General features: G+C 48.0%; 1 protein-coding gene across 1 annotated transcript in view; it reads right to left on the reverse strand.

Annotated features, from left to right (window-relative positions):
- The window catches only part of ppfibp2b (PPFIA binding protein 2b), a 299,033-nt gene that overhangs the window by 160,054 nt on the left and 124,510 nt on the right, over positions 1 to 14,469 (reverse strand). Inside the window, exon 3 of the mRNA XM_078220899.1 lies at positions 1,908 to 2,122. Coding sequence (XP_078077025.1) covers positions 1,908 to 2,122 — 215 coding nt within the window. The remainder of the gene's footprint in view (positions 1 to 1,907; positions 2,123 to 14,469) is intronic.

The following is a 14,469-nucleotide window of genomic DNA, read 5'->3' on the forward strand; positions in this document are numbered from 1 at the left end:
CTGTAATATTGTCCGCCATTGTCCTGTTGGGGCAGCGATCCTGGGACACGGGGCACACTTGCGTCCCGAGCTCACGCTTGCTAGCAGCATGACTGACTACATATTTACGGGAGGCAGCCAATTAAAAGGCTGCCTCTGCCATCCTATTAAGGACAACAGGCAGGATTTTCAGGTGAGGGGCCCCATCAGAGGTTCCAGCATCAATATCTGGCTGGCAGTCCCAGCAGGAGAAGTGGGTCCCTGCTGAGGCAGAGAGGTGACCACACGGGTGTCTCAGGTTTGGAGGCGCTCTTGGCTCCATACTTGAGAATGAAGACACAAAGCTGACGTGACTATCGGTGTAGAGGGGGAATTCGACCACAGGATTGATTTTGGCCGGAGCTGTGGCACTTGCATCCTGGCAGCTCCTTCATCAGGGCCTGGAGCCACTGGTTCCAACCTACTCACAGGGGATAGGCCCGTCTCAGGAAGACTGAGGAACTGCCAGGCTTGGCATTCAGTCGCGGGGCAGCAGACAATCCCAACAGCAGGAAACTGCCACTACCTTTGGAAAGTAGTCCCTACGTAGAGTCGTGGTACAAGATTAAATGGTGAGGCAGGATCAGTGGGCCAAAAAGCCTATTCCTGCTCCTATTTGTTATATTCATATAATCCCTACAGTGCAGAAGGAGGCCATTCGGCCCATCGAGTCTGCACCGACCACAATCCCATCCCAAGCTATTGCTGCAACCCCACATATTTACCCTGCTAATCCCCGAGAGTAAGGGGCAATTTATCATGGCCAATCAACTTAACCCACACAGCTTTGGACTGTGGGAGGAAACCGGAGCACCCGGAGGAAACCCACGCAGACATGGGGAGAACGTGCAAAGTCCACACAGACAGTCACCCAAGGTTGGAATTGAACCCGGGTCCTGGCGTTGTGAGGCAGCAGTGCTAACCACTGTGCCGCCTCTGTTCATATTTTTGAATTCATTGTCCTAATTGGTTGCCTTTATCTGTGGAGTGAGCTGCTGAATTTGTTCCCAGCTCTTCTCAGGAAACTCGGGATGCGAGATTTTGAATTTCCAGGTTCCCCCCCCCCCTCCAAATTGACCTGTGAGGAGCTGGGAAAACCCAGCCTTGTTAACTCTGTTTCTCACTCCTGCTGAACATTTCTAACATTTCCTGCCTTTATTTCAAAACTCCACTCTGGCACCCACAACAGTGCGGCACCCCCTCAGTACGGCACTGGGCGTGTCCTCCTGGAGCATCTGCTCACGTGTGAATAGTTTTGATCCCCCTAACTGAGGAAAGATACACTGACGTTGGAGGCACTCCAGAGAAGGTTCGCTTGGTTGATCTTGGGCAAGGAGGAATTTAATTATGAGGAGAGGTTAAGTAACCCATTATCATTGGAGTATAGACAAATGAGAGGCGACCTTATTGAGATATATAGGATGTGGGAGAGCCTAGGACCAAAAGGCATAATCTCAGAGTGAAGGGCCACCCATTTAAGACAAAGATGAAAAGGAATTTCTTCTCTCAGAGGGTAGTGAATTTGTGGCATTCTCTACCATAGAGACCTGGAGAGGCTGAGTGAGTTGTTAGGAATGTTCGAAGTTGAGATAAACAGATTTGTAATCAGAAAGGGAATCAAGGGTTATTGGGATAAGGCGGGAAAGTGGAGTTGAGGATTATCATATCAGATCAGTTGTGATCTCTCTGAACAGTGGGACAGACTCGATGGGCTGACTGGCCTACTTCTTATGGTTGTGTGTGTTGAGTGGAACTTGAACCCACTATTGTCCAATCCAAGAGACAAGAGTGTGACCTTTGGGCTGATCAAAATGACAAGAGACTATCTCTCCTGCAGTGCCATTTTTAAGGTGCCTACTCTGTGTGAAGGCGACTCTTCGTGTACTCACAGGGAAGTTATCCAGCCACTTCGCAACGCTTTGCACAGTGGCAGCAGGGATCTGATTCCGTACTTCCTCCTTCTCGTGCTCGCTTCCCAACATTTCCAATCCAATCCGCAATTCCTCCACAAGCTGCAGAATCTGCAGTGACCTCAGGTAGGTTGGTGGGATTGGCGAGGCAATATCAAAGATTCCATTTGAATATTCTGCTGCAGCCTTGGAACCTACCGAAGGAAAGCAAACAACAAAACTTTTAATTTCAAATCATTCATTGCCCTTTCGAATTATAAAGCAAAACACACACAGCTCCTCGGCTAGAGATTGCAGGGATGTTCGCTGTGAAAGGGAAAGTTCAGGGCTTTTAAAAAATTGCTCATTCTCAGGATGTGGAATATTTCTCAGCCTGATTCACCCCTTTGAGAAGGTAATGGCGATCCACTTTCTTGGACTGCTGCATTGGTGATTCTCTATTGCTCTGAGGCAGGGAGTTCGAATCATAGAATCCTTCAGCCCATTGAATCTGCACCGACCACAATCCCACCCAGGCCCTATCCCCATAACCCCATGCATTTACCCTAGCTAGTCCCCCTGACACTAAGGGCAATTTATCATGGCCAATCCACCTAACCCGCACATCTTTGGACTGTGGGAGGAAACCGGAGCACCTGGAAGAAACCCACGCAGACGCGAAGAGAATGTGCAAACTCCACACTGACAGTGACCCAAATCGGGAATCGAACCTGGGTCCCTGGCACTGTGAGGCAGCAGTGCTAACCACTGTGCCGCCCCTTTGGGATTTTTTGACCCACTGACAATAAAGGAATAGCAATGCAGTTAAGTCAGGATGGTGGGTGACTTGGAGGGAAATCTGAGGTGTTGATTGTAGTAAAAGGGTGTGGTACAGAATTGGCTCACGTGTGACTGTGTACAGTTCCACCCACACTGCAATGTGAAGGAACACATGGCCAGTGTCCAGAGGGCAGTCTTGTTCTCGACAGAGATGAGTTAAGAGGCAAGCATGGAGACAGCTCCAAGCTTAGACCTTATACTGTACATATGTACATAGTTGCAGATAGTAACCATACCATTAAGACTCAAAATCTCTTCATGTGACCCACCGAACTGTACACATCTCACAACAGCGACAAGTGCATGACAATAGTGAACAGATTTTTTATTTGCCGTGAACTGATTAGGACCGAGATGAGGAGAACATTCTTTACCAAAGGGGTTGTGAATCTTAGGAATTCTCTACCCCAGAGAGCTGGGGATATTTAAACCGGAGATCGATAGATTTTTGGTATTGTGGAACTTAAAGGATATGGGGAGTGGGTAGGAAAGTAGGGTCGAGGTACAAGATTGAATGGCGAAGCAGGCTCAAAGGGCCAAAAAGCCTATTTGTTATATTCTGGAATTGCAACATGTATGATTGTTTAAGACACCTTACAGAAGGCATCTCAAAGATTGGTTAGATGAGCAAGAGACCACTCTGAGGAGATGGGGAAATGCATCGGTACATCAGAAGGGTAATTGCTGATGGAATGGAAAACCAGTTGCTTCTATCTTGTTCCTTGTGGGGGCGGGGGGTGTCAGGTGATCAACACTGCAGAAATCAGAAGGAAATGATAAAATATCCTGTCCAATTTATTTGAAGAATATTTAGCTGAGATTTATTCAGAATGGTAGGCCATTAGGCCCCTCAAACCCGTCTTGTCATTCTTCTCATCATCAACATCTCAAGTAGAATCACCCGATTCAGCTCCGTACTCCTTCATACCCTTTCCCAACACAAGTCTAGCGATCGTAATCTTAAAATCTCCAACTGACGTCCAGCATCTACAGCTTTCTGGAGGAAGAGATTTCCACCTCCCTTTGTGTGAAAAAACCATTCTTGATTTTACTCCTGAGCTGCCTGGCTCTGATAAGATTATGTTCCATTGTTCTGGAATCTTCAAATACAGAAAGCAGCTTCTCACTATCCATCCTATAGAATTCATTTCAAACACCTCCGTCAGATCTTCTCCTCACAGCGCCAGGGACCCGGGTGACTGTCTGTGTGGAGTTTGCACATTCTCCCCGTGTCCGCGTGGGTTTCCTCCGGGTGCTCCGGTTTCCTCCCAGAGTCCAAAGATGTGCAGGTTAGGTGGATTGGCCATGCTAAATTACTCCTTAGTATCAGGGGGACTAGCTAGGGTAAAGGCATGGGGTTAGGGCCTGGGTGGGACTGTGGTTGGTGCAGACTCAGTGGGCCGAATGGCCTCCTTCTGCACTGTAGGGATTCTATGATCTAAATTCAAAGGGACACAAGCGTAGTTTATGCAGCTTCCTCATAACTTAGGTCCCAACATCTCTTCCCGTTCATTTCTCCCTCACGCGCTCATCTTAAATACATCGTCACTATTTGCCTCAACCACATTCTCTTCTTGAAAAGCCAGTAGGAACAGAACACTTAAAAGAAAACACCCCAGTAAAAACCATTTAACTTCAAAAGTTGACGGAGGGAAACTGTTACGATGATCTTCTGCTTGACGCAAGCGAACCAGACATTCACAATTGTTGAAGCAAGAATGCGTTTTTTTTAAATTTTGGGAGACCACGAGGCACATGTCTTACGTTAACTATTGCTGCTTCAGGCTGCTGGCAAGTCATGGGGGCGACACGGTGGCACAGTGGTTAGCACTGCTGCCTCTCAGCGCCAGGGACCCGGGTTCAATTCCGGCCTCGAGTCACTGTCTGTGCGGAGTTTACACATTCATAGAACATAGAACATAGAACATTACAGCGCAGAACAGGCCCTTCGGCCCACGATGTTGCACCGACCAGTTAAAAAAAAACTGTGACCCTCCAACCTAAACCAATTTCTTTTCGTCCATGAACCTATCTACGGATCTCTTAAACGCCCCCAAACTAGGCGCATTTACTACTGATGCTGGCAGGGCATTCCAATCCCTCACCACCCTCTGGGTAAAGAACCTACCCCTGACATCGGTTCTATAACTACCCCCCCTCAATTTAAAGCCATGCCCCCTCGTGCTGGATTTCTCCATCAGAGGAAAAAGGCTATCACTATCCACCCTATCTAAACCTCTAATCATCTTATATGTTTCAATAAGATCCCCTCTTAGCCGCCGCCTTTCCAGCGAAAACAATCCTAAATCCCTCAGCCTCTCCTCATAGGATCTCCCCTCCATACCAGGCAACATCCTGGTAAACCTCCTCTGCACCCTCTCCAAAGCCTCCACATCCTTCCTGTAATGTGGGGACCAGAACTGCACACAGTACTCCAAGTGCGGCCGCACCAGAGTTGTGTACAGTTGCAACATAACGCTACGACTCCTAAATTCAATCCCCCTACCAATAAACGCCAAGACACCATATGCCTTCTTAACAACCTTATCTACTTGATTCCCAACTTTCAGGGATCTATGCACACATACACCTAGATCCCTCTGCTCCTCCACACTATTCAAAGTCCTCCCGTTAGCCCTATACTCAACACATCTGTTATTCCTACCAAAGTGAATTACCTCACACTTCTCCGCATTAAACTCCATCCGCCACCTCTCGGCCCAACTTTGCAACCTGTCTAAGTCTTCCTGCAAACTACGACACCCTTCCTCACTGTCTACCACACCACCGACTTTGGTGTCATCAGCAAATTTGCTAATCCACCCAACTATACCCTCATCCAGATCATTAATAAATATTACAAACAGCAGTGGCCCCAAAACAGATCCCTGAGGTACACCACTTGTAACCGCACTCCATGATGAATATTTACTATCAACCACCACCCTCTGTTTCCTATCCGCTAGCCAATTCCTGATCCAATTTCCTAGATCACCCCCAATCCCATACATCTGCATTTTCTGCAGAAGCCTACCATGGTGAACCTTATCAAACGCCTTACTAAAATCCATATATACCACGTCCACTGCCTTGCCCCCATCCACCTCCTTGGTCACTTTCTCAAAAAACTCAATAAGGTTAGTAAGGCACGACCTACCTGCCACAAAACCATGCTGACTATCACCTATCAATTCATTACTCTCCAAATAACTATAAATCCTATCCCTTATAATTTTTTCCAACATCTTGCCGACAACAGAAGTGAGACTCACCGGTCTATAATTCCCGGGGAAGTCTCTGTTCCCCTTCTTAAACAATGGGACAACATTCGCTAACCTCCAATCTTCTGGTACTATACCAGAGGCCAACGACGACCTGAAGATCAGAGCCAGAGGCTCTGCAATCACTTCTCTTGCCTCCCAGAGAATCCTTGGATAAATCCCATCCGGACCAGGGGATTTATCTATTTTCAGACCCTCCAGAATATCCTGCACATCCTCCTTATCAACTGTAATACTGTCTATTCTACTCCCTTGCAACCCAGTGTCCTCCTCAGCTATATTCATGTCCCCTTGCGTGAACACTGAAGAGAAATATTGGTTCAATGCTTCACCAATCTCCTCCGGTTCCACACATAACTTCCCTCTGCCATCTATAACTGGCCCTAAACTTGCCCTAACCTCTCCCGGTGTCTGCATGGGTTTCCTCCGGGTGCTCCAGTTTCCTCCCACAGTCCAAAGATGTGCGGGTTAGGTGGATTGGCCATGCTAAATTAACTCTCGTGTTAGGGGGATTGGCAGGATAAACATGAGGGGTTATGGGAATAGAGCCCGGGTGGGATTGTGGTCGGTGCAGACTCGATGGGCTGAATGGCCCCCTTCTGCGCTAAGGATTCTATGATTCTATTCCCTGAAGTCATAGGACTCCTGCCTCAAGGTGTGTAAGTGATTGCCAGTAACCTAAGATAGATTTATTTAAAAGGTACATGCATATCATATCAGAAATGGTTAAAAACCAGCAATATTAAGGGAGTATAAAAGACAGACAGATCTGCATTGCTGCAGTACTTTTCATGGCTTCATGACACCTTAAAGAGCTTTACAACCAAAGAAAGACTTCGACATTGTAGTGATTTAATTGTAGGAAACATAGAAACCAATTTCAGCACCACTGTCTCTCCCACCGATGCAAGATGGCCGCCAATACCAATCTCTGCATACACACATGTCCATGCACACCCAGGAAATCAGTGGCATCATGCAGTGTGACACGAGTCAGCATGGGATGGTCATGCTATACATCCATCCTGGTGCTGAATGAAGAGAGGGACAGCATGGAGGAGAGGATGAGACTTTAATAACTGTTTGATAAGCAGCTCTGCTCCTGGCTGCAGCTTACTCTGGCGCTCTCTCACAATGACATCACAACAGTACAACCGCACTTGCACCGTGTTGGCAGCCTTTGTGCACAGTAAGGTCCAACAAATGCATCATAATGACGATTTTATCCGTTTTATCGATGGTGCTTGAGGGATAAACATTAGACAAGATACGAGGGAGAATCATAGAATTCTACAGTGCAGAAGGAGGCCATTCAGCCCATCTAGTCTGCACTGACCACAATCCCACCCAAGCTCCATCCGCATAACCCCATGCATTTACCCTAGCCAATCCCCCTGACACTAAGGGTCAATTTAGCGTGGCCAATCCACCTAACCCGCACATCTTTGGACTGTGGGAGGAAACCGGAGCACCTGAAAGAAACCCACGCAGACGCGAAGAGAATGTGCAAACTTCACACCGACAGTGACCCAAGCTGGGAATCGAACCTGGGTTCCCTGGCGCTGTGAGGCAGCAGTGCTAATCACTGTGTCACCGTGCCACCCCAGGCTTGCCTGTTGTTCTTCGAAATAATGCCACAAGAACATCTACATCCATCTGAAGGCAGACAGGGCATCGGTTCAACGGTTCAACCAAAAGACTGCACATCTCCAACAGTGCAGCACACCCTCAGTACTGCATTTGGGAGTATCAGCTTAGATCTCTGTGCTCCAGTCTCTGGAGGGGTCCCAACCATCTTCAGCTATTTCAACACTCATCTTCCTTCCATTAAAAGATCAGAAGTGGGGATGTTTGCTGATGATTGCACATTGTACAGCACCGATCGCCACTCCTCAGATACTGAAACAGCTCATTTCCAAACATGACGAGACCCGGACAATATCCAGGCTTGGGCTGAGAAGGGGCAAGTAACACTGGCATCACATAAGTGCCAGACAATGACCAGCTCCAACAATAAGAGAATATAAAGTAAAGTTTATTTATTAGTCACAAGTAAGGCTTACATTAACACTGCAATGAAGTAACTATGAAATTCCCCTAGTCGCCACACTCCGGCGCCTGTTCAGGTCAATGCACTGAACCACCACACCTTTCAGAGGAAACCGGAGCACCCGGAGGAAACGCACACAGACACAGGGAGGACGTGCAAACTCCACAGACAGTGACCCAAGCTGGGAATCGAACCCAGATCCCTGGCACTGTGAGGCAGCAGTGCTAACCACTGTGCCACCGTGCCGATCTAACTATCGCTCCTTGACCAGCACTCAACCCCTTACTAGCAACATCCTGGGCGCTATCATTGACCAGAAGCTGAACTAGACTAACTATATTAATATTGTGGCTACAAGAACAGGTCAAATCTGAGGAATCTTGTAACTCACCTCCCAACTCCCCAAAGCCTGTCCACCATCTACAAGGCACAGATCAGGAGTGGGATGGAATACTCTCCACTTGCCTGGTTCAGTGTAGCTCCAACAACAAGTAGCTCCAACAACACAAGAAGCTTGACACCATCCAGGACCAAGCAGCCCACTTGATTGACACCACATCTACAAACATTCCCTCCCTCCACAGCAGCAGCAGATGCACTGCAGGAACTCACAAGGCTCTTTAGGTTGCACCCTCTGAACCCCTGATCACTACCATCTGGAAGGACAAGAGCAGCAGATGCATGGGAACACCACGACTTGGAAGTTCCCCTCCAAACGACACACCATCCTGACTTGGAAATATATCACCGTTCCTTCACTGTCGCTGGATCAAACTACTGGAATTCCCCCTCTAACAGCACTGGAGGTGTACCTACATCACATGGACTGCAGCGTTTCACGAAGGAAGCCCACCACTACCTTCAGGCCAATTAGGGATGGGCAATAAATCCTGGCCTGGCCAGTGGCTCCCACAACCCCTGAATGAATTTTAAAAAAACTTGTATCTATGTCCTTGAGGTCAGAATATTGCCAACTGTGCCTGGAGACAGGTTTTAAACCTGAAATAGAGGGGGGGGGGGGGGGGGGGGGGGGGGTTGGAGGGAAAAAGCAAAACAGGTGAATGCAGGTAAATGACAATCAGTTTCTTCTGAACTTGTTGCAGTTCAGGAACTCATGAGTTTCTGCTACCTTGATGTAACAATGGATGTATTTTTTGAAATGATTTGTGTAAGTGAGCTGACAACTGACAAAGCTGTCTGGGTTTTATGCTATTTTTTGGGGATAATATCAGTTAAAAACCAAACCAGAAATGGGCACAGTAATTACATTAAATATGCAATTAAACCCAGGATTAAAATGTTTTATCTTGAGATTAATAATGACTATTTACTTTAATTGCTTGACAACCCTCATTTATTTCCGAGAGGGAGAGAGAGAGGGAAGAGAGAGAGGGAAGAGAGAGAGGGAAGAGAGAGAGGGAAGAGAGAGAGGGAAGAGAGAGAGGGAAGAGAGAGAGGGAAGAGAGAGAGGGAAGAGAGAGAGGGAAGAGAGAGAGGGAAGAGAGAGACAGAGATAGCGCGAGAGCGAGACATAAACAGAGAGCGAGGAAAACAGACAGGGAGAGAGAGAGAGAGAGGGGGAGGGAGGGAGGGAGACACACAGGCACAGAGAGAGAGACAGACAGGCACAGAGAGAGAGAGACAGACAGGCACAGAGAGAGAGAGACAGACAGGCACAGAGAGAGAGAGACAGACAGGCACAGAGAGAGAGAGACAGACAGGCACAGAGAGAGAGAGACAGACAGGCACAGAGAGAGAGAGACAGACAGGCACAGAGAGAGAGAGACAGACAGGCACAGAGAGAGAGAGACAGACAGGCACAGAGAGAGAGAGACAGACAGGCACAGAGAGAGAGAGACAGACAGGCACAGAGAGGGAGAGAGACAGACAGGCACAGAGAGAGAGAGACAGACAGGCACAGAGAGAGAGAGACAGACAGGCACAGAGAGAGAGAGACAGACAGGCACAGAGAGAGAGAGACAGACAGGCACAGAGAGAGAGAGAGAGACAGACAGGCACAGAGAGAGAGAGACAGACAGGCACAGAGAGAGAGAGACAGACAGGCACACAGAGAGAGAGACAGACAGGCACACAGAGAGAGAGACAGACAGGCACAGAGAGAGAGAGACAGACAGGCACAGAGAGAGAGAGACAGACAGGCACAGAGAGAGAGAGACAGACAGGCACAGAGAGAGAGAGACAGACAGGCACAGAGAGAGAGAGACAGACAGGCACAGAGAGAGAGAGACAGACAGGCACAGAGAGAGAGAGACAGACAGGCACAGAGAGAGAGAGACAGACAGGCACAGAGAGAGAGAGACAGACAGGCACAGAGAGAGAGAGACAGACAGGCACAGAGAGAGAGAGACAGACAGGCAGAGAGAGAGAGAGACAGACAGGCAGAGAGAGAGAGAGACAGACAGGCAGAGAGAGAGAGAGACAGACAGGCACAGAGAGAGAGACAGACAGGCACAGAGAGAGAGAGACAGACAGGCACAGAGAGAGAGAGACAGACAGGCACAGAGAGAGAGAGACAGACAGGCACAGAGAGAGAGAGACAGACAGGCACAGAGAGAGAGAGACAGACAGGCACAGAGAGAGAGAGACAGACAGGCACAGAGAGAGAGAGACAGACAGGCACAGAGAGAGAGAGACAGACAGGCACAGAGAGAGAGAGACAGACAGGCACAGAGAGAGAGAGACAGACAGGCACAGAGAGAGAGAGACAGACAGGCACAGAGAGAGAGAGACAGACAGGCACAGAGAGAGAGAGACAGACAGGCACAGAGAGAGAGAGACAGACGGGCACAGAGAGAGAGAGACGGGCACAGAGAGAGAGAGACGGACACAGAGAGAGAGAGACGGACACAGAGAGAGAGAGACGGACACAGAGAGAGAGAGACGGACACAGAGAGAGAGAGACGGACACAGAGAGAGAGAGACGGACACAGAGAGAGAGAGACGGACACAGAGAGAGAGAGACGGACACAGAGAGAGAGAGACGGACACAGAGAGAGAGAGACGGACACAGAGAGAGAGAGACGGACACAGAGAGAGAGAGACGGACACAGAGAGAGAGAGACGGACACAGAGAGAGAGAGACGGACACAGAGAGAGAGAGACGGACACAGAGAGAGAGAGACGGACACAGAGAGAGAGAGACGGACACAGAGAGAGAGAGACGGACACAGAGAGAGAGAGACGGACACAGAGAGAGAGAGACGGACACAGAGAGAGAGAGACGGACACAGAGAGAGAGAGACGGACAGAGAGAGAGAGAGACGGACACAGAGAGAGAGAGACGGACACAGAGACGGACAGACAGAGAGAGAGACAGGTGGAAAGAGAGAGAGACGAACAGACACACACATACATGCACACAAGACAGATTGAGACACACGACACAAAAAGAAACAGAGTGAGAGAGGCAAAGAGGAAAATAGAGATAGAGGGACACACACAAAAATACACAGACATACAGATAAAGACAAAGGTTTTTTGTAAGCTCCAGACCACAATTGCTGGAGATGCATGTGTCCATGTTTCACTGTGAGAGTGTTTATTCTCACTTCATGATTGGGGGCTATTGTAAGCGATTTGTAGAGACTACAGAGATATCCCGAGACTCTGGGCAAGGTCCACACCAGTCAGTCACTGGTACACATGGGCTCTGCACTTAGGCTGCATTGAGTGCTAGAAAGACCCCCCTATTCACAGAGCACCTGGTCCTCTGCCAACAATTCACAGCCTCAGCTTTCAGCACCTGCAGAGCTTGAAGCCATTGCTCCGTTAGCTTCCATATCAGCGAGTTAATCTCCCTTGGCTCTTTCTACATAAACATTAGAGAGAATTTACAACACAGAAACAGAGCAGTCCGCACAATTGCCGTTTCCCTCAAACATCAGGGTGGAGATAATAACATCTCCATTTATATAGCACCTTTAAACACAGTAAATCGTCTAAGACGTTTGACAGTAGCAATTCACTGAGCCACATAAAGAGTCATTAGGAAAGATAACCATAAGTTTGGTCAAATAAGGGTGTCCTCAGCAAAGTACAGCACAAAAGGAGGCCATTTTCTGCTTAGGAGTGAAAGTAATAGGGCAATTGTTATGGGGGATTTTAACTTGACTAATATTGACTGGAATTGTTATAGCTCTAGCTCGTTAGAGGGGTCAGTTTTTGTTCAAAGCGTGCAGGAAGGTTTTTTGACTCAGTATGTAGACAGGCCAACTAGAGGTGAGGCTATATTGGATCTGGTGCTGGGAAATGAGCCAGACCAGGTGCTAGACTTGGAAGTTGGTGTGCATTTTGGTGATAGTGACCACAATTCGGTTACGTTCACCTTAGTGATGGAAAGGGATAGGCATGAACCTCGGGCCAGTGGTTTTAGCTGGGGGAAGGGTAATTATGAGGCTATTAGGAGAGAATTAGGAAACATAGGTTGGACTAGGAGATTACAGGGACTGGGAACGTCCGACATGTGGAGTTTTTTCAAGGAGCAGCTACTGCGAGTCTGTGATAGGTATGTCCCTGTCAGGCAAGGAGGAATTGGTAGGGCTAGGGAACCGTGGTGCACCAAAAAAGTTTCTTTGTTGGTTAAAAAGAAAAAGGAGGCTTATGTTCGGGTGAGACGTGAGCACTCGGGTAGTGCACTAGAAAGCTTTAGATTGGCTAAGAGGGAGTTGAAGAGCGAGCTTAGAAGGGCTAAAAGGGGACATGAGAAGACTTTGGCGGATAGGGTTAAAGAGAATCCTAAGGCGTTCTATAGGTATGTCAAGAACAGAAGGTTGGTTAGGGCAAGTTTAGGGCCAGTTATAGATGGCAGAGGGAAGTTATGTGTGGAACCGGAGGAGATTGGTGAGGCATTGAACCAATATTTCTCTTCGGTGTTCACGCAAGGGGACATGAATATAGCTGAGGAGGACACTGGGTTGCAAGGGAGTAGAATAGACAGTATTACAGTTGATAAGGAGGATGTGCAGGATATTCTGGAGGGTCTGAAAATAGATAAATCCCCTGGTCCGGATGGGATTTATCCAAGGATTCTCTGGGAGGCAAGAGAAGTGATTGCAGAGCCTCTGGCTCTGATCTTCAGGTCGTCGTTGGCCTCTGGTATAGTACCAGAAGATTGGAGGTTAGCGAATGTTGTCCCATTGTTTAAGAAGGGGAACAGAGACTTCCCCGGGAATTATAGACCGGTGAGTCTCACTTCTGTTGTCGGCAAGATGTTGGAAAAAATTATAAGGGATAGGATTTATAGTTATTTGGAGAGTAATGAATTGATAGGTGATAGTCAGCATGGTTTTGTGGCAGGTAGGTCGTGCCTTACTAACCTTATTGAGTTTTTTGAGAAAGTGACCAAGGAGGTGGATGGGGGCAAGGCAGTGGACGTGGTATATATGGATTTTAGTAAGGCGTTTGATAAGGTTCACCATGGTAGGCTTCTGCAGAAAATGCAGATGTATGGGATTGGGGGTGATCTAGGAAATTGGATCAGGAATTGGCTAGCGGATAGGAAACAGAGGGTGGTGGTTGATAGTAAATATTCATCATGGAGTGCGGTTACAAGTGGTGTACCTCAGGGATCTGTTTTGGGGCCACTGCTGTTTGTAATATTTATTAATGATCTGGATGAGGGTATAGTTGGGTGGATTAGCAAATTTGCTGATGACACCAAAGTCGGTGGTGTGGTAGACAGTGAGGAAGGGTGTCGTAGTTTGCAGGAAGACTTAGACAGGTTGCAAAGTTGGGCCGAGAGGTGGCGGATGGAGTTTAATGCGGAGAAGTGTGAGGTAATTCACTTTGGTAGGAATAACAGATGTGTTGAGTATAGGGCTAACGGGAGGACTTTGAATAGTGTGGAGGAGCAGAGGGATCTAGGTGTATGTGTGCATAGATCCCTGAAAGTTGGGAATCAAGTAGATAAGGTTGTTAAGAAGGCATATGGTGTCTTGGCGTTTATTGGTAGGGGGATTGAATTTAGGAGTCGTAGCGTTATGTTGCAACTGTACACAACTCTGGTGCGGCCGCACTTGGAGTACTGTGTGCAGTTCTGGTCCCCACATTACAGGAAGGATGTGGAGGCTTTGGAGAGGGTGCAGAGGAGGTTTACCAGGATGTTGCCTGGTATGGAGGGGAGATCCTATGAGGAGAGGCTGAGGGATTTGGGATTGTTTTCGCTGGAAAGGCGGCGGCTAAGAGGGGATCTTATTGAAACATATAAGATGATTAGAGGTTTAGATAGGGTGGATAGTGATAGCCTTTTTCCTCTGATGGAGAAATCCAGCACGAGGGGGCATGGCTTTAAATTGAGGGGGGGTAGTTATAGAACCGATGTCAGGGGTAGGTTCTTTACCCAGAGGGTGGTGAGGGATTGGAATGCCCTGCC

The sequence above is a fragment of the Mustelus asterias genome, chromosome 9, assembly GCF_964213995.1.
Source record: "Mustelus asterias chromosome 9, sMusAst1.hap1.1, whole genome shotgun sequence".
Lineage (NCBI taxonomy): Eukaryota > Metazoa > Chordata > Chondrichthyes > Carcharhiniformes > Triakidae > Mustelus > Mustelus asterias.